We start from the raw sequence: 21,504 nt of genomic DNA, 5'->3' as shown, positions 1-21,504 counted from the left end.
CTCGGCTCTCCCTCCCACACCAGGGTGTCTCTTGACTGTGTCACCTCCTCCTCCGTGCAGCGCTTCGTCAGTCACGACTATTACTGTCACTAAATTAATGCTGGGGGAACTTTCCTCAGCGCTGAAAGTCTGTAAACCAAACGTTTCACCCGTCCAGCCTGTCACACAGACGGGACACCTTTTTACACCCTGGCGTCGGAGTAGGAAGACACTACTTCTGTCCCTGCTCAGAAACAAGCGGCCTGCTCTGAGGCCTTGCAGTTACTCCATTCAATGCTCGGGCAGTTCACTAAATGTTTTATGAGTCAATGTATTCAGTTTAATCAATGAAAACACCACCGCTGCACCGCAGTCCCGAGACATTTGGCGCTGTGAGGAAATTGCTGCCCCCAATTTAACTTCGCACTACCTGTATGTATTAAAATGCCATTAAATAAGTCTCTGCCGATGTACAAACATCTTAAATCATGCTGGAGAGTGAAACACAATAATAAAAGTACTCCTAAGAAGTATAAAAAGGGAAAATGTGGCTCAGACTTGAAAGGGACCTATACATTTTAATGACTCGAGAGCTTTCACTTCTGACTTGTTTATTTCACTTTTACTCCTCTCCAAAGTGTAAAGGATTTCACAGATTTGGAGATTGCTTGGCTTTTGAAGTGGGTACGCTATCCCCAGCAGACGTTGCGTTTCCCTGGTGCGGAGAATGAAAAATTAAACAACAGAATGCATTAAAGACCCACAGGGAAACCGTGAACAATATAGAGAAGAGTTTGCTATAGGTCCCTCTTATCTGTGTGTCAATGTATATAACAGATGTAACAGTGTCGGTACACAGTTGCATCTGAAAGTATTCACTCCATTCGTGTCAAACAATATCATCAGGAGATTCATTCAGTTGAATACATATTGAATGCATATATATTCATACTGAGTCACCTTGAAAGAAAACCGAATGGATTCCAGTTGACTGAACAAATCTGAATTCCAGTCCAGAGAAAATGACGCCACTGAACTCGGGCAGACTTCTGTTATCTGTGCCGTGCTCCTTATGATGATTTGTTTTTATGCTTCTGTGCATTCATACAGCGGATATGATGTATACGCTGGTGCGGAGGTGGCACAGTGTCCTGTGTGAAGTGTCTGAAGCGACACAGACGCGCCATTGAGCTCACTGTCATTAGTCAATTTATCAAGGTGCTTTAGTGCCAGTCTGCTGCTCTCCCACCAGGCGGTGTGAAACAGTGTAATGACCGCGGGCCACCGCCGTGGCACAGCGCCAGCATAGAGTGCAGTAGTGTACTGTCTCACAGATTCAAGTTTACTCTCTCTCGCTATATATAGGTCTATATTGGCTACGGCACAATAAACAAAGTGTCTAATTTGACATCTAACGTGACACGCTGGTAAATTCTGAAGTTGTTTCATCCTGGCTTTGTAACACTAAACGCTACATCGATTCTTTTGACATCAATTGGTGGTGAACATAAAGATCTCTGACAGGGAATGTCAGTAAATACAGTAAAAGATGTAATCGAAGAATTTTATTTTCATCTGTATCGACAAACACAGTTCTGATGTGATAAATAATACAAAACAAATGTTAAAAACAGTTCATCCTAAACTAAAAAATAGAGATTTTAAAGTCACTGATGTACCCATCCTGTTCCTCTCACTACTCCCCCCAAATGAAAATAATCTTCTATGCACTGACCCAGCAGATTCACATTTCTGTAAAAATCAATGTATTCTGACAAGTGTTGCTGAAACGATAAAGAAAGAGCAAAGTACGAAATGAAGAAGCTTAATGGACTTCTGCTTTAAATAACAGAAATATGTCTCGGTTTAGAGTGTTATAGAACTAAAAAACTCACATAGCAAGGGATCTAAAATTACTTCATCACTGATTCACAAGAATCACCAATTTCAAAATACGTTACACTACGACCAGCCATGTTCAATATATTACTTTCAATACAATGTTTTAAATACGTAAGGCAAACGTCGTTTGCACGTGCAAAACAGAGGAAAATAAAAAAAGCATGAGAACCAAAGTGGAAGAAACGAAACGTACATGTAAGGCGACTATCGGATAATGTAATGTTGTGCCCTCATTACAAAAGCACCCACGTTATTGACTAGGCAAAGAAAAAACTAACAAAATTAATTGAACAACAACATAAAGGTGTTTTATATGAAAAGAACCTCATTATTAGTAAAGTCACGCAGGTGCCGCCGATTTTTTGACGGCGAAACGTTGCCGATTTTCATTATATAATAACAGGCCTAAGACCCAGTGTCCGGAGTGATTGACGGCTCAGCAGTGCGTCCCCACCGACTGGTAGACGGACATTTCCCGGCGGATGGTGCTGAAGGGGGACAGCTCGAGCTCGGTGGTGTACTCATTGTCATTGTCGTCGCTGGTCACGGTGGACGACTTCTGCACGCACTCATCGCAGCAGCAGCAGCAGCAGTCCACCAGCGCCCGGCTGAAGGGCTTGCACAGGCAGAACAGTAGGACTGGGGTCACCCCGGACTTGAAGAACAGCAGGAATTGGCTGATGAGGTGCAGCAGGTCCATGGTCTGCTGGGGGACGCCGGTGGACATGTAGACCGTGACGATATTGCAGATGTTCTCGGGGATGATGCAGAAGCCGTAGAGGATGGTCAGCGCCACCACCGTGCAGTTCATCTGGCTCTCCAGCTGGATCTGCTTCTTGTTGCCCCGGGCGCAGGCCTTCTCGGCTTGCCGGATCTTTCTGGCGGTGACCAGCGAGCTGCCGATGGTGAACAGGGTGGGCAGGCAGAAGTAGCAGCCGAAGTACCACCAGAGCCGGGCGCCGTCGTAGGTGAGGGCGAGGACATAGATGGTGTCGGGCAGCTCGGGGGAGATCTTGACCACGCAGCGCTCGCAGGCTGTGCCGTTCGGGGCCTCGGCCGCCTCCAGCACCAGCTGCCGCAGCACCAGCTCGGGCAGGGCCAGCAGCAGGGCGCCGATCCAGATCACGGCCAGCTTGGCAGTGGTGGAGGTGCAGTTCTCGATCATCTCGTAGTACATCTGCACGTTGGTGGCCGCGCGGAAGCGGTCGATGCACAGAGCGCACAGCGTGAAGGTGGTGACGCCCAGCGAAGCCACCTGTCAGCACAGAGCGACGAGAGAAACATGTAGAGATGTATTTATACTGTCATTGTTCCTTATTAATCACAGATGTATGATGGATAGACAGATTGATGGATGGATAGACAGACAGACAGAAAGATAGACATACAGACACAGATAGATAGATAGATTGTTAGGCTAGGTTGATAGGTTTTGTTTTTTAACCAACACTGGGAGTTTTTTTGACGTCTAATAAAATATACACACTCCTTTATCTTTTTTATATGCAGTCAAGTAGCCTACATCAACTTTTTACAACAGCAAGGACTTTGATTTCTGCGGCACAGCGGAGAAATACAATTGTGAAGTGGAAAGCAAGATTTAGGCGAGAGTTTGCATCGTGGCATCGACAGGCTTGTCAGTCACTGAGTGCTAGCTCATCTGAAACCCCGTCCCAAAAGCCAAAACTGTAATTCATGGATTGCTTCAGCGGCCAAGTTGTGAGAGCAGATTCACTGCAGGGGGAAGCAGATCCACTCGGTTTAAACGAATGGTCTGAGAAAGTCTAGCGATGTGGACATTTTGTGTCACCAAAAACTGACACACAAGCAAATGAACAAACTACCCCTCAAATGGTGGAAACACAACCGTTAGAACTTCAGCTAAAGTTCTAGAACTTTGTAAAATAATTTACATTATTATTTTGAAAAATTTTATAAGAGCAACCCTTTTAAAAGGTGCCAGAGTTGAAACAGCAGCTGTTGCTGGGGTGTAATTATACTGTGGCAATACTTCCATTAGACTAGGTGTTCCTACGAGCTACAAATGGCAAACAGATGTTGCAGGGAACTACTGCCAAAGAGCAGTTAAAGCATGTTTACTACTGTGGTACTCTGAATATCTCATAAATACTGAATGAAAAACACAACTTAAAAAAACTGACAATTCATGAAAACAAGGAACAAGGAAAATGGTTGATTTTTGTTTCGACAGTAATGGAAAGGTGTTAACTTATTTAAAAAACAACGGCAGTGGGAGCTATAAACCCAGCAAGGAGGAATATTTGAATCAATTTTCCGAGCGGAAGTGTTAATTCAAGCCTTTTGGGATGCGAGGCTCCGAGTGTGCGTGTTATGAAAGCAATCTGACAGCGTTCAGCGAAATTGTTTCTTCTGACTGCCAGGTCTTTAACAAACACTGCGTCCGTAATGTACTTTGACAATTAATGCTCTGCAAACACACTTAATATTTCATTATGCGAATGCTCTTTTGGCACAGCGTGTGGGATCAAGTGTCGGCTGAGAGGGGGTAGGAATTTGGCACAACCAGATCTTGCATATTCGGTTACTTAGTGCTTCCTTCTGTTGAGCAATTTGGGAGGTGTTGTTTTTGGGGAGGAGGCAGTCTTTTTCAGTGAAATGTGTCTAGTCTTGTGAATTATCTGTAGAATCAGATGTCTGTTGAGTGCGTGACTTTGGAAAAGTGCCCTCCATCAATGGAAGGCTAAAAGTTGTTTTTCTCTCTCTGTTTCAGAAAGAATGTCACTTTGTCAATCCACAGCTACACATGGACAGCAATGTTACTATTAAAGTCTGAAAGGAATCAGCTGGGATGAGTCTAACCTCCGAAGTGCAATTTAGTTGTTGTTGTTGCTTTATTATCATCATAACAGACTGTGGCAGCTTTTATATACTTGTAATAAACTGATCATCCTAATCAGCTCTCAGCCCCTCTCCACACTCATGCTGAATTATAACAAGTACACTTCTGTGGGCAATTAATTAGCAGCCGACGGACAGTCCTCTTCAGTCAGGTTCAATTGCAGGAACCCAAAGTGACAGGCCGGCGTGGGATTAATGTGACAGGTGGGTTAACCCAACGTATTAATAATGGAGTCGGCAGCAGCTGGCACCAGGTTTGCCGTGTTACATACAGTCTGGAATACTTGGAAATGGGTTGTGGACACTTTTTTCCATTGAAATACATTAGAAAATAAATAAACAAAGTTGGATAATGTTGTATTTTTCCCTGACACGCTTATACACTGATTTGACATCACAATCATATCCTGCTGATATTCTCCATCTCCCTTGAATTCGTCTAATTCATGATTTCAGAAGTAGATTGTGCCGACGTAAGAGATTGGATCTGGTCCAGCAGCAATTTCATATAACTGGTTTTCCTATATTACATTATTTTCTGATACATACAGATACAGGAACACAAACACGCACAAACCGGTTCTAACACATGTTCACTGTAAGCACAGTTTAGCCATGGTGCTATATTCAGTGTTCCCCGTGGGTGCCTCGTGTTTCCCGGCGGCGTTTCGTCAGTCGGCGGCTCTAAACGGACGCTGTGATGAGAGGTGAACTGAGAGGAAGCCAGATAAGTGATCCGTGAGGAATGCCGACAAGTCCAATCCTGCGCACAGAGGCCCGGAGAGCCGCCTCTCCTCTCTGCTGGGAAGATCTCGTTCTGCCATCAGAAGCTGCACTTTCCTTTCATGTGAAGCAGGCCGGTAGGAGAGCGAGAATACCCACACCTCCTACGCGACCTCTTCCACTGAAAACACACAATTTGTGCCAATTATCAAATGTTGCTGAAATCTGATTTTTTTAATCTCACAGCTCTGCCTTGCTATCAGTCTTTCCATTTCCAATATATATACACTCATTAATGGTCACTGAGCATAGTAGTACCTCCATAGAATATTTGATCTTATTTTTCACTCATTTACTAATCAGCGCAAAAGCTTCTTATACACATCATGTGCCGATCTTTAGGCCAGGGAATAGTGTCTATAAACTTTTTTTAGTGGCTGCACAATTTGTGTGTGTTTTCTCACTTCCACAGCTGCCCACACAGTAATTACCCCTGTGGGCCGCAGCACCGTCCCCTCAGCGCGTGGTTTAGAGCTGCATCGCTTGTCTTGGGCCATAATCAAAATCCGGGGCCCTGCTTCACGTGGTGGATGGATACGGCACAGCGTCTTGAGTGCCTCCACCACAGGCTTGACTGTGTATGCAAAGCACTGCCATGCACGTCAAATTTCACTGATGGATCACGCCTGGGAAAGTGCAGACACAAGCCAGGCCTGCCTCTCTGTGCTGCTGCCTTGCTGTGCCCTGGACCCGCACCAGGAAATGAAGGGTTAATCAATTTAACAATCCCCCCTGAGAAGATTTTTTTATCCCTTTATCACATTCTATGAGATGTTTCATTATGATCGAGTATTTAACAGGCACAGCCCTGGCTAATCCACGCCTCGTTCTGTGATAAGCTTGTGTAGCTGACAGATATAAAGCCCAGTCCTTCTCCCCCAACACAGGACCACCCCCTCGCTTCACTTGGCTCCTCTGAGCCCTGCCTTCGCTCAGGGATCGCCGTCAGACAGGCCACTTTGTCCCGCATCAGCACTAATTAATTCACTCGTTCATTACCATCCTTTCTGAAGCTGACAGGGTCTCTGATTCTACTACATCCCATGTGACACAGATTGAAACTGAAAGTATTCTTTTAAAAGCACCATTAGTTGCTGTCATGGACGTAGTGGAGACAGGACTAGACTAGAGCCAGTGTAAGAGGACTACAATGGCCAAGTATTTGTGTACATTTTGTTTAAAGACTATAGGCTCCGCCCCCCAATCAACTATTATCACAAGGAAACACAATGTATCAATATATACACATGCGCACGACACAATATCATATCTGCCCTCTTCAATCAAGAATAAATAATAAGCACAGTGTGTCTGATGCAAAGTCTGCAGCCCCATCGCTACTGGATCCATTGTCAAGCCACTTTATTGAACACTCGAATCGAATATGAAAATGGTATTTTTCACAGTGTTCAATAACTTATTTATTTATGCTGTCTTCTGCCAAAAAGCCTTTGTTTGAGAATGGATCCTACATGAGCACATTTCACCAGCGACTTGGAGCCAAGTGTTACTGAGATATATCATATTTAATTTATTATTCTGAGTTCAATCATGTGTTTCTTTAAAGTGACCTTTTGATGACCTGCTTAGTACAGCACTAGTGTTTTCATGGGTAAAATCCAACAGAAAATGATTAAATCCCTTTGATCAATATTAAAAAATACATTATGAAATAATGTGTTAGTTTGTGTTGTAGAAATAGGGGTATGTTGACAATTGAGCTTCCTGCATGTCTTTATATATATATATATATATATATATATATATATGCAATGCTGATATGAGCCATTACCTCAATGTATGGTATGATTTTACAGGAGAACTCCCCCAGCAGCCAGTTTTTCGTCAGCTCGTGAAATATGACCAGGGGCAAGCAGAAGAAGATGTTCAGGAAATCCCAGAAGGCCAGGTTGGCCAGGAGGGAGTTGGAGATGCTCCTCATGTAGTAGTTGTGGCACACGATGCACATGATGGCGATGTTGCCGATGATCCCCACGGTGAAGATGATCACAGAGAGACACATGATGGCATACGCCCCGTACGACTCCTCCGTCAGCGGGTAGAATGGGTTCCTGACCTCGTTTTTCTTCCCTTTGGGCTCCAGGGGGAGCAGGGGTGGCGTGACCCCCATCTCCCCCGACAGGGTGTACAGTCCATAAGTGTGGGTGGTCATATCATATGGGAAATCGGTGGATTGGTTTTGGGCCAGAGGTTTGGGCAGGGTTTCCCACGGGGCAAAAGGGGCATCCAAAGATCTGTTGAAGTGTCTGAAAGGATGCACGCTCTTCTTGAGCTTTGTGCGCTTGGTGTCCTCTGGTTTCTTCTCGTTGCCCATGCTGCTGTTGGCACCTCTTTTGCGCCTCTGGTTGCCCCCGGTCCTCCGCCCTACTCGTCTGTGGGCAGGAACAGACTTTGCTTCATTGTATCCACTGTGTGTTTTCATGGCAGCCAACATCTCTGCATCCAAAGTCCCATGGCGTGCTTTCTCTCCATGTTGCCCCTGAATGGACCGGCGATCCACAGAGACCCCAGCTCTTCCCACAGGGGACTCGGACCACAAATTCCGGTTCGCAGACCTTTTCGCTTTTGTCTGCATTTGAAACGAGGTGGCGTTCAGGTGTCTCAGCACATTGTCCCATGACACACCTGTAGATCCCCCCTTTAAATACCCCGCGTCCCCAACCACTTGGCCCCGCAGTCTCTGCCATCTCCACACACTGTCGGACCCGGATCTGTCCTCGTCTGGGGCAACTGCGTAATAACGCGCCCCCACGCTGTTAGTCCTCGCCTCGCCACCGCGCTGATATGCTAGAGCAGCAACACCCCCCAGCAGGAAAAGTATCCGTCTCCAAAGTGATTGCATTGTCAAAAGTGGCCACGAAGTGTTTCACAAAGGCTTAATCCAAGGCACTTCTCCCATAATAACACACACTAGCGCTGGGGAAAGGGCGAGTCAACGTCAAAGACACACTTAATCCAGCAGCAGCTTCTGCACCTTTACAAGAGCATCCCATACAAAGGCGCAACGTGGCGATGAACAGAAAAACAAAACGCGTAAAGCCGCTCTGTGTGCGCTCCTTAAATGCACAATAATCCGGACAGGTTAACAGCTCCTTCGGCTGTTTCTCATCCCGAGTCCTCCTTCCTTGCTCTGGGCACAAGCAGGCTTTCTGTAGTACCTTGCACAGGCGGACGGAGGGTGTAAACAGGTTGTCCGGTAATAGGATCACGGCATGGCGCAATCGCTGGCAGGGGAAGTAGGAGGAGAGTTGCTCGGACGAGGAGGACCCGAGTGACCCCGAGCCCCGGGATGCGCTCGCCGCGTTGGGTGCGCTGTGGCTGGGCGGCTCCGTGCGCTCTGTCCCGCTCCGCCGCGGCTCAGCCCCGTCTCTGCCTCTCGCACTGCGCGGCGCTCCGAGATGTGCTGAGGAAACGGGTTCCCCTGGCGGCTAACCCGGATCTGTCAGAGCAAATCCATCAGGATCAGCGCCTCAGACCCCAGCAGCTGTGTGGCTGACTCTAATAACACCCCCGCAGCCCCGACAAATGCATTATTGGCAATTGACAACGCAAATGTAGCTGATCACACACACACTGGGAATTGACGACAGAATCGAGCATCAGTTTCAAGATTGTTGCTCCCCCCACCCCCCTCCTTCATCTAAGCATTTTCCTGCAGATTAGTAACCTACTGGTTTAATACATTGTTTTTATTCATTCATTCATTTATGTATGCACTATACATGAAGTGTAAGAATACATGTGAATATATAGTAGCCTAATTATGATAGTAGATGCATTCACAAGTTCATATTTTACCTATATTTTAAACAAATACAAAATGCTGAGCTGATAAAACCCTTCTATGCATTTCCCCAGCTAACACGCTACGTTGTAGTAAGGTTGTGGGTTGGTTGGGGCCAACACAATATTGCCACAAGGTTAGAAATGTTCTCGCAATGTCATATTGTTTGCTGGGTTAAGGGGCTGAACAAAATTGTGTCTTTTTTTTAAAATGTGAAATGAAATGTTTCACTACTGTGTGTTTTAAGAGGCTGCACCAATGTATATAATTCCTTATCCTCCGGTCAGATCTACACATTCCCTGAAAGGAGTGATTTCTCACCCTTGTATTTTATTATCCACCAGAAAACTGCCAACATCGTGACTGCTGGCGTTGGCAGCACAGTTTAAAACACTCCCAGGTAGTTTCATTTCACACATAAACAGAACACAGAGCCCCTTTCATTACCAAAGCCCCGGCCCACCCAGCGGACAGGAGTTAGTGTGGCGGTGGACAAACAGATTACACATCCTAGTTAAGTAGTTGTAAAATGTGCGCAGTGGCAATATGTTCCAGTTGGAGTGGCGTCCATTGACAAGCGTCGTAATGCATTGAGTGCAACCAGAGCCCCTGGGCCTGAAGCTCAGAGCACAAAGACACACTATGATGGGGCAGTGAATACCAGGGACTCTTTCCACACGCCCGCTTTAACACACTACAGCAAAGTCTTACTTAAAGGAATAACCCATCATCCAGAGAAGAGGGGGTTGTGATTTAGACGGCACTGCTGAAGAGCTCATTTCATGTTTTTGTTTGTCTGTGTGTATCAGCACCGATCAAAACACACCGTCCATTCATCCCTCCATCGCACAGACAGTGTGTTTTTAGGAGCACTCTTCCCCCCAGAAGGAAGCACTCAAGCTGTCTTTTCCTCCAGGTGGATGCAGGCGCTGCTCCCACTGATCTGGGCCTGTCGGTTGCTATAGAGATGCACCATAATTACCCGCCTCCCCCCGATTGAACCCGAGGAAATCAGCACGCCTCGTGTGGAGAATGACCCCCGAGTTTGGATGCCACTGCTTAATTAGCGAGGAACAGATAGCAAAGAGAGAGATGGAGATTACACTGCAATTTAACATCAGCGCAGAGAGAAAGCGCCACGAGACATGAGCAGCAGTTAATACCAGAGTAAAGGGAACTCGAGTTTAAAGCACAGACATGGCCTGCACCGGGGGGGGGGGATGTCTGAATTAAAACAGGGAACTGAAGTTTACAAGTTGCCACAGACAGACACAGTTCTGTTCCTAGTTTCAGTCTTAGCATTCCTCATTTTGTTTTAACTGCCTTTAGTGAAGTTAATCTTGTCTGTAGTTTGCCTTAATTTAAGTCAGTTCAGTTCAGCTGCTGAGTTGGTGAAAGTAAACAGGTTGAAGGAAAGGTGATTCAAGTCTAGGACCAGCAGGATTTCAGTTGAGTGAGCTGTACCAGGTGGATCCAGTTGGAGCCAGTTAGGTGTGAAATGGGCGCAGGTAGACAGTTCGAATAAGACAATGTTGTGTGTGAGACCGAGGACAATTACTTGTGTTTATTTAATGATAACATCGCTATATACCACTACTACTATAATCATTCATTAGAAACAATTAAATAGACCCAATCCCTAATGCTCAGGCTTAAAATAAAAGGAATACATCTCAATATAAAACTGCTGCTGTTCAGGATAGCTGGGGTGACTCCGGTCTTTGAGGACCACTTTTCTGTAGGTCTCGACACAAGAAGCAACTGACCAAGATCTGAAATAAACACGTGACTCGACTTATCCTGCTAATGACTTCATGTAGACAACTGAGACCTCGGATTAAATGAAAACCAGAAGCCATTAGCTCCCACAAGGACTGGAACTGGTCAAAGCTGCACTATGGGTCATTAGGAGGAGTCCACAGAGCTCTCCAGGGCTTCGGAGACACAGCCAGCTGGGGTGAACACAGGGAAGGCAGGAAGAAGGAGAATATGCTCAAGAAGCTGCTCTTGACTGCACTCTTTACCTACACTAATTGAAGTGATTCTGTGCTTGCCTTAATTGGTCAGGATTAATGTTCGTTCCAGGGGGTTAGGAATTGGTGATAAAAAAGATACACAACCTGCAAAGATTGTGTGCCTCTCAGCCCAGGGTTGCCTACCGTTTCCCTTATTCACTTTGTTAGGACATAAACACGATGCGATTTTCTGTAAATTATCATTGTATATCGGCTTCTCCTAAATGAATGCTTGTACTGATCGAAGTTTCTCCAGACCTACAGCAGCTCTTAGGCTCCATCTAGTGACCATTGGGAGAACTGCGCTGATTTATTCAGTGCAAACAATTGTATCACACAGACAAACACACATAATTAACTAATCGAGAATGAAGCATACTTAATTCAATACATTTTTACATATAGTGCCTGGCATTAGTATTCAGACCCTGCCTATCATGTCCCATTTTGTGTACAATTACACAGTTTTTAGCTTAGTATTTTCTCCAAACCTTGAAAGCTGAAACTGAAGATAGCTGAGGGTAAGCTGAGTTACAGTAAATGTCAGCAAGAACTAAAGGGATAAATCTGAAATATCCAGAGGTATTCAGACCTGTCACCTCAATATTTACACAATGTACACACAGCAAAGGGATTGAATACTTATGCAATCACGATTTTTCCATTTTTAGTTCATATTATTTATTTTGGGTTTTGCTTTCAATGTGTGTATTGGGTTGTGTATACAACGACTGAAAGCTTTGACTGAAAGCTTTGAAGCAACAAAAAGTGAAAACCAAGAGGGTCTGAATACTTTTGCAAGACACTGTATATATCATCATCATCAGTCTATATTGATCCACTGCTAGATGAAGGCTCCCCAAAATGTTTCCACTCGCTTTGATCTATAGCTTCTCTTTGCCACGTCACACCTGCAAAGTGTATTTAATCTTCCCATCTTTATGTGGTCGTCTTCCAGGTCTTTATTCATCTCTTTGTTTCCATTCAACACCTCCCTTTGTCCATCTTTGATCTGCTCTTCTTGCCATGTGTCCAGGCCAGTGCCATTTCAACCTTTTCACTCTCAATGTCACATTGTGTTTACTCTCAGATCCATTCATCTCTTCTTGCTTTTCCAGGCACACATCAAGACACCTGCTGTTGTAACTCAATTTAACTGGAAAATGTACTACTGCCAGGTCGCACGAATCAGAGTTCAACAGACTTCAAAATGACAACTGATAAATACACAGTTTAGTTAACATTTAAGTACGTAAATTAGTATGTAACATTAGTTCAAACTCATCGCACCAATACTTTTTCTTGAGGTCTGTGACATCTATATGGGTTTAAAACAGAGCATCTTTCTTTCAACTCCATAAGTGTCCTTGATATTGTATATATACAGACGGGTGACAAATTGAAGAAAAAACCAACATAAAGTGTCTCAGTAAGGTGTTGGGCACCACGAGCCGCCAGAACAGCTTCAATGCTCTTGGCACAGATTGTACGAGTCTCTGGACTCTACTGGAGGGATGAACACCATTCTTCCAAAAGATATTCCCTCATTTGGTGTTTTGATGATGGTGGTGGAGAGCGCTGTCTAACACGTCGGTCCACAATCTCCCATAGGTGTTCAACTGGGTTGAGGTCTGGTGACTGCGAAGCCCATAGCATACGATTCACATCATTTTCATACTCATCACACCATTCAGTGACCCTCGTGCCCTGTGGATGTGCATTGTCATCCTGGAAGTGATCACTCGCGTTCTCTTGGTGTCCCACACTTGCACTCGCCCACTTGTCAGTCAGCCAGTTGAGCGTCTGTGTGACTGAAGCTCCTGCCATTCGTGCCCCAATAATGCCCCATCTTGAACCAAAATCGAGGTCAGCTGGGCCTGCTCAGCATTTGTATAAATGCCACAGAGCATGATAGGATGTTAATTACTTAATTGTATCATGCAGTACACCTGTTTGGAGGCATCTGCATTCGTTATGTTCCTCCACTCATTTATTCAGGTTTTTCCTTTGTCACCCGTCTGCATGTCAGTGAAACATGCTGATGAACGGATAGGAGACAGAAAAACGCTGCCATTTGACACAGGGCCCCTCACAACACCCACCCTCTTCACAAAATGAGCAAGTGGAGCTGAATAATCACAGACTGCATGCAGGGACATTTGTCAATCATAATTTAAGCTATCAGGTGTGTGACACACAGGAAACGAACGAGGCAATAACTCACCGGCGGGGCAGAGGCTGCCATCCTGATTGACGGAGACGCATTAGCACATGATTGCTCCCACATCAGGGGCCATTTTATCCATGATTCGGAGGGAACTGTAATTGAATGAGTCTCTCTCCTTCACTTTGTTATAATTCCTTTGAATGTGTGTTTAATTGCCTCTCAGAGAGGGGTTATGAGAGGACGAGGACCGAGCACAATACTGGCATGGTCTCCCACATAATAGTCGTCAGAATAAAATTACATCTATCCATTGTCCTCCAAGCATTTTGCTGAGAGGCTCTTCAATTACTCCAATTGTTCTTTTCATTCCTTTTTAATACCAGTGCAAAATCGGTTGTTATGGACTTTCAATTGGGGATACGGCGCATTTACTGTGAAAACCATTAGGCGGCAATTTAGCTGAGGACGGCCGGATGCCACGGAAAAGGGAAACGTACTATTCTCATATTATCCGTCGCCGGGGAGCCGTCGCTCTCACTCACAGTCAATTTGCTCTCATTTGATTGCACTCGAACACAGATACAAGAGCATCACATCGGGAGGGTTCATATTGTGGGGAACAACATTGCGACCTGCAGAGACGGGTTCAGACTTTTAAGCTGCCGTGTTTTTAAACATTCTCCAAGCATTTTCCGATGTTTACGATACGCAGATCAAAGAGCTGAGTCAGAGAGTGCTTTTTTTTTTTTATAAAACAAATCTCAGACTTTGGCCTATTTACCTGGACATGCAGACACAACAGGGGTGAAACTGATCAGAGAGATGGAAATCTTCATATTTGTGTGCCGATTGCCTTTTCCCAAGTTTGAACTGTGTACGGTGAGTGTGCGGAAGTCGTCCGATATTTCAGGAGCTCCTGCAATCACAACTCACAGCACTATGACCGCAGGGTCAGTCTCCCACATGGCTTCGTTATTTAGGGTATTGAAAAGTGAAATAATCGCTGCAGAAAATAATTTGGCACAGCAGCAGCACAGATTCACCCGGAGGTTATTTTCTTCAGTTTGTGTCTTTTGCAGAGCACAAGTCTCCTAGCGAAGTCCTTGTGTTTCTCGGGTCAAGACGACCCGCTAGACGGTCAGTAATGCTGCGGTGGCCCCTCTTGTCCTCGATTTTCCAACACTCTTGACGTTACCTCATCACCGAGGTAAAGCACAAACCGGGAGAGACGAACGCTTCGGTCATGCAGTCATTGTTACCTCTTGGTCTCTGTTGTTCTTATGAGGGAGAGGACATTTTAACACACTGCTTTGCGTTGGTGGTGCTTAGGTAGCGATACTTTCGGTGCCAGCTCATATATTAGCCGATGTCAGCCTGCAACTCCTCCAAACCTTTTTGTAATCGAAGGGTGGGTTTTTATTGTCACGTATTTGTGGGATATATAATTGTAGTAAAAGAAGACGACACACACTCTCACCGAAATACTCCCAACAGATAATTGGTCAGCGCAAATGCAAGGATCTTCATCAGAACGCGCTCTGCACCCCCCACACAATTCTTTCATATGAAACGATTCCCATGCGGACGCACCAAAATACTTCCAGAATTCAGAATAATTCCAGAATGATTTAATATTGAACCAATGATCAATACTTCACCTCTTTAGAAGTTCACCCAGGATCCGCAGCTGCAGTCTTTCATAAACGGACTGAGTTCCTTCACATGGGCTTTGATCTATGCGGTGATGTAGCATCCCCACAGTTTGTGTTTTTGTTAGTTTTTTTCAATCTTGGCGGGTTTTACAATCTACAAAGGAAGGATTTAAGAAAAGTTGAATAAATATCGGTATTGTTTTGAGGTGAGAAGCAGCAGCAGCAGATGAAAGTCCCTTCAGATCCTCGGATAAGGGATAAGGACGTCGACAGAGTGACGCGGCCGGCTCTCCCGGCGCGGGGGGAGGCCACAGCGTGAAGCCGCAAATAATGGCACTCCCCCTGCACTTCACCGAATAGCCTTCTTAAGGGGCCGCCGAGAGCGTTGTGATCTCGAAAACAGGATAGTGCTCTACCTCCCCACCGGCGCCCACCTCAGAGAGCTGGCCATCCAAGCCCCGGCAGCACGGCGGTGCTGAGAAACCCCCCCGGCAGCCAGCATAGCAAACACAGACATCAGTGCGAAGAATGAGAAGGTCGTGTCTGTCCTCAAATGAACCTTAAAGAGGAGCCAGCATGAGGTTTCTCTCAGTACTTCCCTTTTTATTTGATCTTCTACCAGTTTGTACATCAGTTCCTGTTTCCCGTCACTCTCACACCTGATAACGCTACGGGTTTGTGATAACGACGAACCGCACCAGCGCCACGACCACGTATAGTTTGATTAGACCTGTCCAAACGCTAAGCTGCAGCTTTCAGGGAGGCCGAGAGAGAGAGAGAGAGAGAGAGGGGAGTAGAAAGCAGAGGCTGGCGTGATTTCGCACTGCCGCTGACAGTGAGGCGATCCCGGGACTAATTGACAGGGGGAGTGCAGGTCAGGAGCGGTGCATGCTGGGAGTACAGCGAGTGAAGGCTTTCTCGTGGCCTGTGGGCATCTCTCCTCACTGTCAGTGCTCTAATAAAAACAGATAGATTGCATTTTACTTTCAAACCCCTGCTTTTTTTTTCCGGAAGAGAATAGAGCAGCACTAAGCAGGCTGTGGGATTCCCTTTCAGCGAGATTAAACGTAATTAGGAGTGTTCTTTTACGATTGTGAAATATGGAGTTAGATCATATTCAATATACACACACACAGACTGAGGCACAGCCGGACTTGTGCCGTACGAGAAGACCTGGGGCAAAAGCATCCTGGCGTTTTCTACGCCCGTGATGACAACACATACCAACACAAACTGGGGGTCGTACGTCCTTCTCACCTACAAGCACGATGATCATTAGAAGGGTCAACTGTGTTTCAGAGAACAAATTCTCACAAAAGAGCCAGTGAGGAGACTGTGCCGTCAATTATACACTTCCATCAGACTTAAAACATGTATTTGAAGCCTTAGTGCTGTGTCTGTGTGAGAGAGTATTTTTTATCAAGAAAAAACATCATTACCCCCGAAGTTGAGGAATATCCTGCATTAAAATGTGAAATTGGCTAACAAAGAGCCCAAACACGCCCGGCACAGGGGGTCATCCAATAAGCCTAATGCAGCGGCCCACACCGCGGTCAGGATAATCCAGCCCCAGGCAGCGAGTCAATCTGAATCTGATCTGGCCGGGCAGCGTGCCAACACTGGCAGAGTCCCGCGGTGAACGAGAGCAGAGGACTGATAAGGGGAACACAAGCAGCGAGAGACACACACAAATGAAAGCACTTTCCGGATTTCAGGTAGAACCGATAGGGGGAACAAAGGGGCCCTTATCAGCCAGAGTTAAAGCACTGCCACAGCTGGCTGCAGTGCATTGTGGGTCACGACGGGGAGATTTCTTATTTCTGAGATAGTCCTCTGTGTCGGGTGACCACTAGGTGGCAGAGAAGGGCTGGACTTTCAGTGTTTGGTGTGTAAGTCAACTAGTCTCATACATGGTCTGTAATAGAATAGAAATCAATCATTCCTATATTGCTGCCATTACCGGGGTACAGCACAGCCGCTTTTAAGTATCATTTAAAGTTCTGGACTGTCGGGAAGCCGGGATGGCCTCTGACAACTTTTGACCCGTTTCTGTCTGCACTAAAATATCAGTTTCGGTAAGATATATCCAAAAGTTGTTAAAAATTGATAATCAAGAAGCCGTTCTGTGAGAAACACGTACCCCCGAAAAAGAAAAAGTGTGAAAACAACGAGGGGTTTGTCATTAATTACGATTCCTCTTGACAGCTGCCAGTCCAGCCTGGGGTGACGACCAATGCCAACCGGAGAGCCTGTCAATTAGTCCTTCCTGGACAGGCAAACTGACAGGTCTCTGGCACTCCACTCTGTACTGCCGGGTCTGCTGTTGTGGTTGAGTCTCCGCCATGAGGTCTGAGGAGCTGGAATCTGCCCCCAGGTCCAATACAACACTTACAGATGTCAGACTTCACCTCTGAACACGTCGACAAGGAGAAACTGGTTACGGGCAAAGAGGGTCTGCTGTACATATTATTACAGATACCATCAAGATTTCAAGCTCTTTGAAGGCGAACCAGTGTTTTATTCTGTGTCACGCTGACAGAAATCACATGTATGTTCTAGAATGTCAAAGGCAAATTATTAATACTATTGATAGTTTAATTACTTTAAGAAAACGTATAAAAATATAGATTTATCACAGCTGCCTGTACAGTTTGGGGAAGGATTTAACGACACTCAAATCAACAACACAAAGGACAAAAAGAGCAATAAATACAGAGATGGACATTCCTACACCTTCTCTGCCGAGACGGTGTCAAATATCTGATAGTAAACTCGTCCGTCTTCCCCGTCCTCCGTCGTATAGGAGTTGAGACAGAACTCCAGCCAGGGGAGCTCATCTAGACACAGAGAAGGAGAAGAAACTCGGTCGGTTACCGTGCGGTTACTTTACACACACACACATACACACTCTTACACACACACACACTTACACACTCACAGACACACGCATAGACACTCACTCACAAACACACAAATCTCAGAGCAGCAACAGGGAATGCGTTCCTAGAGGCGGGTGGCAGGACGCGCCCCCGGCAGACCAAACCGATCCGAGGCCGCGAGTGTGTGTGTGTGGGGGCAGGTGTTGGTCAGTGCTGCCGAGACAGGCCTCTGCGCTTCTGGAGTCAATTAGGAAGAGCAGGAAAACCCAGGGAGGGTCTCTATCAAGCGGCTCGAGAACTGCAAACCTCCGAGACATAACCGTGAATTAAAACCAGGCTGGGGTTGAGTCTGCGGACAGGGGCGGGCCCGACGTCGGCTCGTTTCCCGAGGGAACTGCACATGCCTCAAAGAACGACGACAGACAGACTCGCAGTCCACAGTCAGGCCAAAATAAAGAGGGTGCTTTTCTCATCTCCTTCCGTTTCATCTGCTGCAGCAATGACTCCTAATCGAACCACAGAAGAGTTGGAATAAGACAGAGGATTTACCGAGGCTTCTCCCGGGGGGGCAGAGCGTGTCTATGGTCAGCTGCATCTTCTCCTGCATGGCCCGGTTCACCACCGCCTCGTCCGCCAGGGCCTGGAAGAACTTCTCCTGCACAGTGAGAAAGCTGCTTGTTCAATCAAGGGAAATCTGGTTATTTAGGGCTGATGTTATGAATAACACCTTGATACGGTCAGAAATAGCAGCTACACGATTCTGTTTAAGTGCTACCTCAACTACATAATGGGTGGCGGCTCTCCGTGGACATCTCTGGCTGACATCCTTTCAAAAACTTTAAAAAATGCTTTCAGCAAGCTGCCTCTAAAAGACAACGGCTGAAACAAAACCGCTCTACTCACAGCGCCTTCCCACAGAAGAGCATCCAGCGACGCCGTGCCGTCGTCCAGCTCGAACGACATCAATACCACGTACTGCAGGGGCTCGACGCCTAGAGCTTCAGGAAGGATGGAGGAGGAGGCCATTAGCGGGGCGATGCCACCTTGTCACACACTTCTCTTGAAATCTACTGACCCTTTGTAGCCCCGCTGTTCGGACAGGATTTAGATACCTTTAGCTGCGCTGTCTGCCTCCCAAACGACTTGCTGCTCCAAGTGGGAACCACAGGGCTTCACATGGGAGCAGTGTTTACACCTGAAGTGCATTAAAGTATATATCTTTTTCATTCTATTTATTGACGTCAGAAGCAGTAAATATAAATCCCGATCATTCAACAGACATGTAAACAACACACAGAACAAAAAGACACTCAACAGGATAGAATATCTCCCGGCAAACGTAGAAGCAAGATGAAGCCGTGACAGTCAACCTGTGAACACTGTGTTTTGAAATTGAAATAACCAACAGGACTGGCAGATAACAGACTGAAGGAGAGTCGAAGACAATGTGAAGGATGTCCACATGACTCGGACGATTTATCATACATTGTTAACGTAAAAAAATAAATAAACATCTGCAAAATAATCCTCCTGATAATCAATATAACATTAATGAAGCTTCACAAATTATGTCACAAAGCACTTAGTGATATTACACAATGGATTACATTTTAATTAGGCAACAGTGAAGATTTATAAATAATATTAAACCCACATTTACGGAAAGACAATTAGTTTGCGCTGTATTCCTGGGGGGGGGGGGGGGGCAGGATTTAAATACATACCCGTAGTGCCACTTCTTTTCTTGGATGAGAAACGGAGCAGAAAGATCCAGCAAAGTCATCTGGCCGTCGGAGGATTTGACAGGAACGATACTTTTGAATTGGGCCGAAAGTCTGCGGACCTCTTCCAGGGTGGCTCCTAAAATTGTGCAGAATCGTATACAGGCCACAGGGAATTACAACTCAATATGTCTACTGAGGGTCTCTCTGAAAGCAGGAAACAGGACAGCACAACTCAGCTGATTAATAAACAATGTTATGACACACACACACACTAGATGTTTCTCCGAGATACCAAACACACAGAATACCAACGTTATAAAGAGAAGCAAAACCCAGTGAGAGACCAAACCGCTACAGGAAATGAAGCTCAGGATTACAAAGAGCTTCAACAGCGAGGACGTGACCCTAAACATTCATCACGAGAACCGATACCATCACACACAACGACTGGCGTTATTATACGTCTGTTGTCTTGGCTCACCTTGCACCAGGGTCAATACATGCTCGTGAGTCTCCAGTGCGTTGACAAAGTGGACAGCGACTTTCCTCTCCAAATAGGACCGGTCTTCCCACAGGACCGTCTCGCCCCACGAGTCGTCCAAAAGCAGGGGCCGGTCTAGAGCCCCCTCGAAGAGACTGGCGACGCTCTCCTCGTCTGGGACCTCCTGCCTGAAACAGCCACAGCAAACGCAATCTCTGAATTTCGCAGTAAGTCTGAGACTGAGAAACGGGAGTGGATCAGCTTTCCACAGGAGTCTTGACCCTCTCGCTGCGGACAGGGAGCCAAGCGCGATAAAAACACAGTTGGTAAGCAATCTCTGTGCTATCTTTGATCATTTCCCCCCTCTTAATGAGCTGCGATGAGAATCAAACCAGAGCCAATCTCGTCCCGGGAAGATTTGTGAGGAAAAGGTTAGAGAAAAGCGTGCAGTCTCACACGATGGGAAAGGATGGCAATTAGTATAAAGCCAAGGCAGCAGGCTTTTGTCTAAAGAGCAAAGATGGATACCAGTAAAAAACAGAAGAAAGGATGGAAAACACGCACAGAAACAAAACCCGCCTGGGTTTGACAAGCTGCTTCACTCTTTTTGATGAGAACGGCTCAAAAACCACTAAAAGGCACCTCAGCACCCGTATGAACCCAAACCACATAATTCCCAGGACCCTTGAGAGAAAAATGACAGCTTTCCCACTCACAGTGTCTTGCACTTGGCACAGTAGAGCTTCACACTTTGATACAGCATGTCGGGCCGGTAGGACTTCAGCTTGGCCCTGACGTGGAACGTGCGGGGAGCAGTCGATCGCCTCACGTCCAGGAGAGAGGTCTCCCTCGCGAGGTGACCGCAGGTTAGCGCTGCGTTTCCACAGAGGCCCAGCAGAGAGCAGCCACCGAGAAAACAAACAACAGACTGAACATGAATGCGCTGATTCGCCCCGTCGATGATGATATCCCCATACCATGCACGGCGAACCTTTGAACGTGAGGCCGACGAGACGGGTCAATCCGTCACCTTTCGATCCTGATTTGTGGAAAACGCCGACCCCAGAGCAGAGGTTTGTTTTGTCTGCAGCCTGTTTTTTGATCTGGCTTGTGTTGCGGGGGAATTGAAACCCGCAGGTCTATTAGTTTGGACATTCTTATGCAGCTTCTGTGAACTGAAATCTTCATAAAAATGACTAGGAAGCATTCCTAAACGAGCCCAATTGTAAATTTATCA

General features: G+C 46.1%; 2 protein-coding genes across 2 annotated transcripts in view; both read right to left on the bottom strand.

The window, feature by feature from the left end:
* Window positions 1-1,531: 1,531 nt before the first annotated feature.
* On the bottom strand, window positions 1,532-9,041 carry gpr37a (G protein-coupled receptor 37a). Its single transcript, XM_066724190.1, has 2 exons — window positions 7,337-9,041; window positions 1,532-3,136 (listed from the first exon to the last, which is right to left on the bottom strand). The coding sequence occupies exons 1-2, from the start codon at window positions 8,405-8,407 to the stop codon at window positions 2,318-2,320; spliced, it is 1,890 nt and encodes a 629-aa protein (XP_066580287.1). The 5' UTR covers window positions 8,408-9,041; the 3' UTR covers window positions 1,532-2,317.
* An 8,645-nt stretch (window positions 9,042-17,686) lies between these two features.
* Window positions 17,687-21,504, bottom strand: part of pot1 (protection of telomeres 1 homolog) — a 55,038-nt gene continuing 51,220 nt past the window's right edge. Inside the window, exons 14-20 of the mRNA XM_066724277.1 lie at window positions 20,984-21,140; window positions 20,268-20,455; window positions 19,787-19,922; window positions 19,175-19,257; window positions 18,966-19,060; window positions 18,612-18,717; window positions 17,687-18,020 (exon numbers count right to left, since the gene is read on the bottom strand). Of these exons, the coding sequence (XP_066580374.1) occupies window positions 17,911-18,020; window positions 18,612-18,717; window positions 18,966-19,060; window positions 19,175-19,257; window positions 19,787-19,922; window positions 20,268-20,455; window positions 20,984-21,140 (875 nt within the window). The 3' untranslated portion in view covers window positions 17,687-17,910. The remainder of the gene's footprint in view (window positions 18,021-18,611; window positions 18,718-18,965; window positions 19,061-19,174; window positions 19,258-19,786; window positions 19,923-20,267; window positions 20,456-20,983; window positions 21,141-21,504) is intronic.

The sequence above is a fragment of the Amia ocellicauda genome, chromosome 15 (genome assembly GCF_036373705.1).
Source record: "Amia ocellicauda isolate fAmiCal2 chromosome 15, fAmiCal2.hap1, whole genome shotgun sequence".
Taxonomy (NCBI): domain Eukaryota; kingdom Metazoa; phylum Chordata; class Actinopteri; order Amiiformes; family Amiidae; genus Amia; species Amia ocellicauda.
The sequence above is the reverse complement of the archived record's forward strand: the minus strand, read 5'-3'. Positions and strand labels throughout refer to the sequence as shown.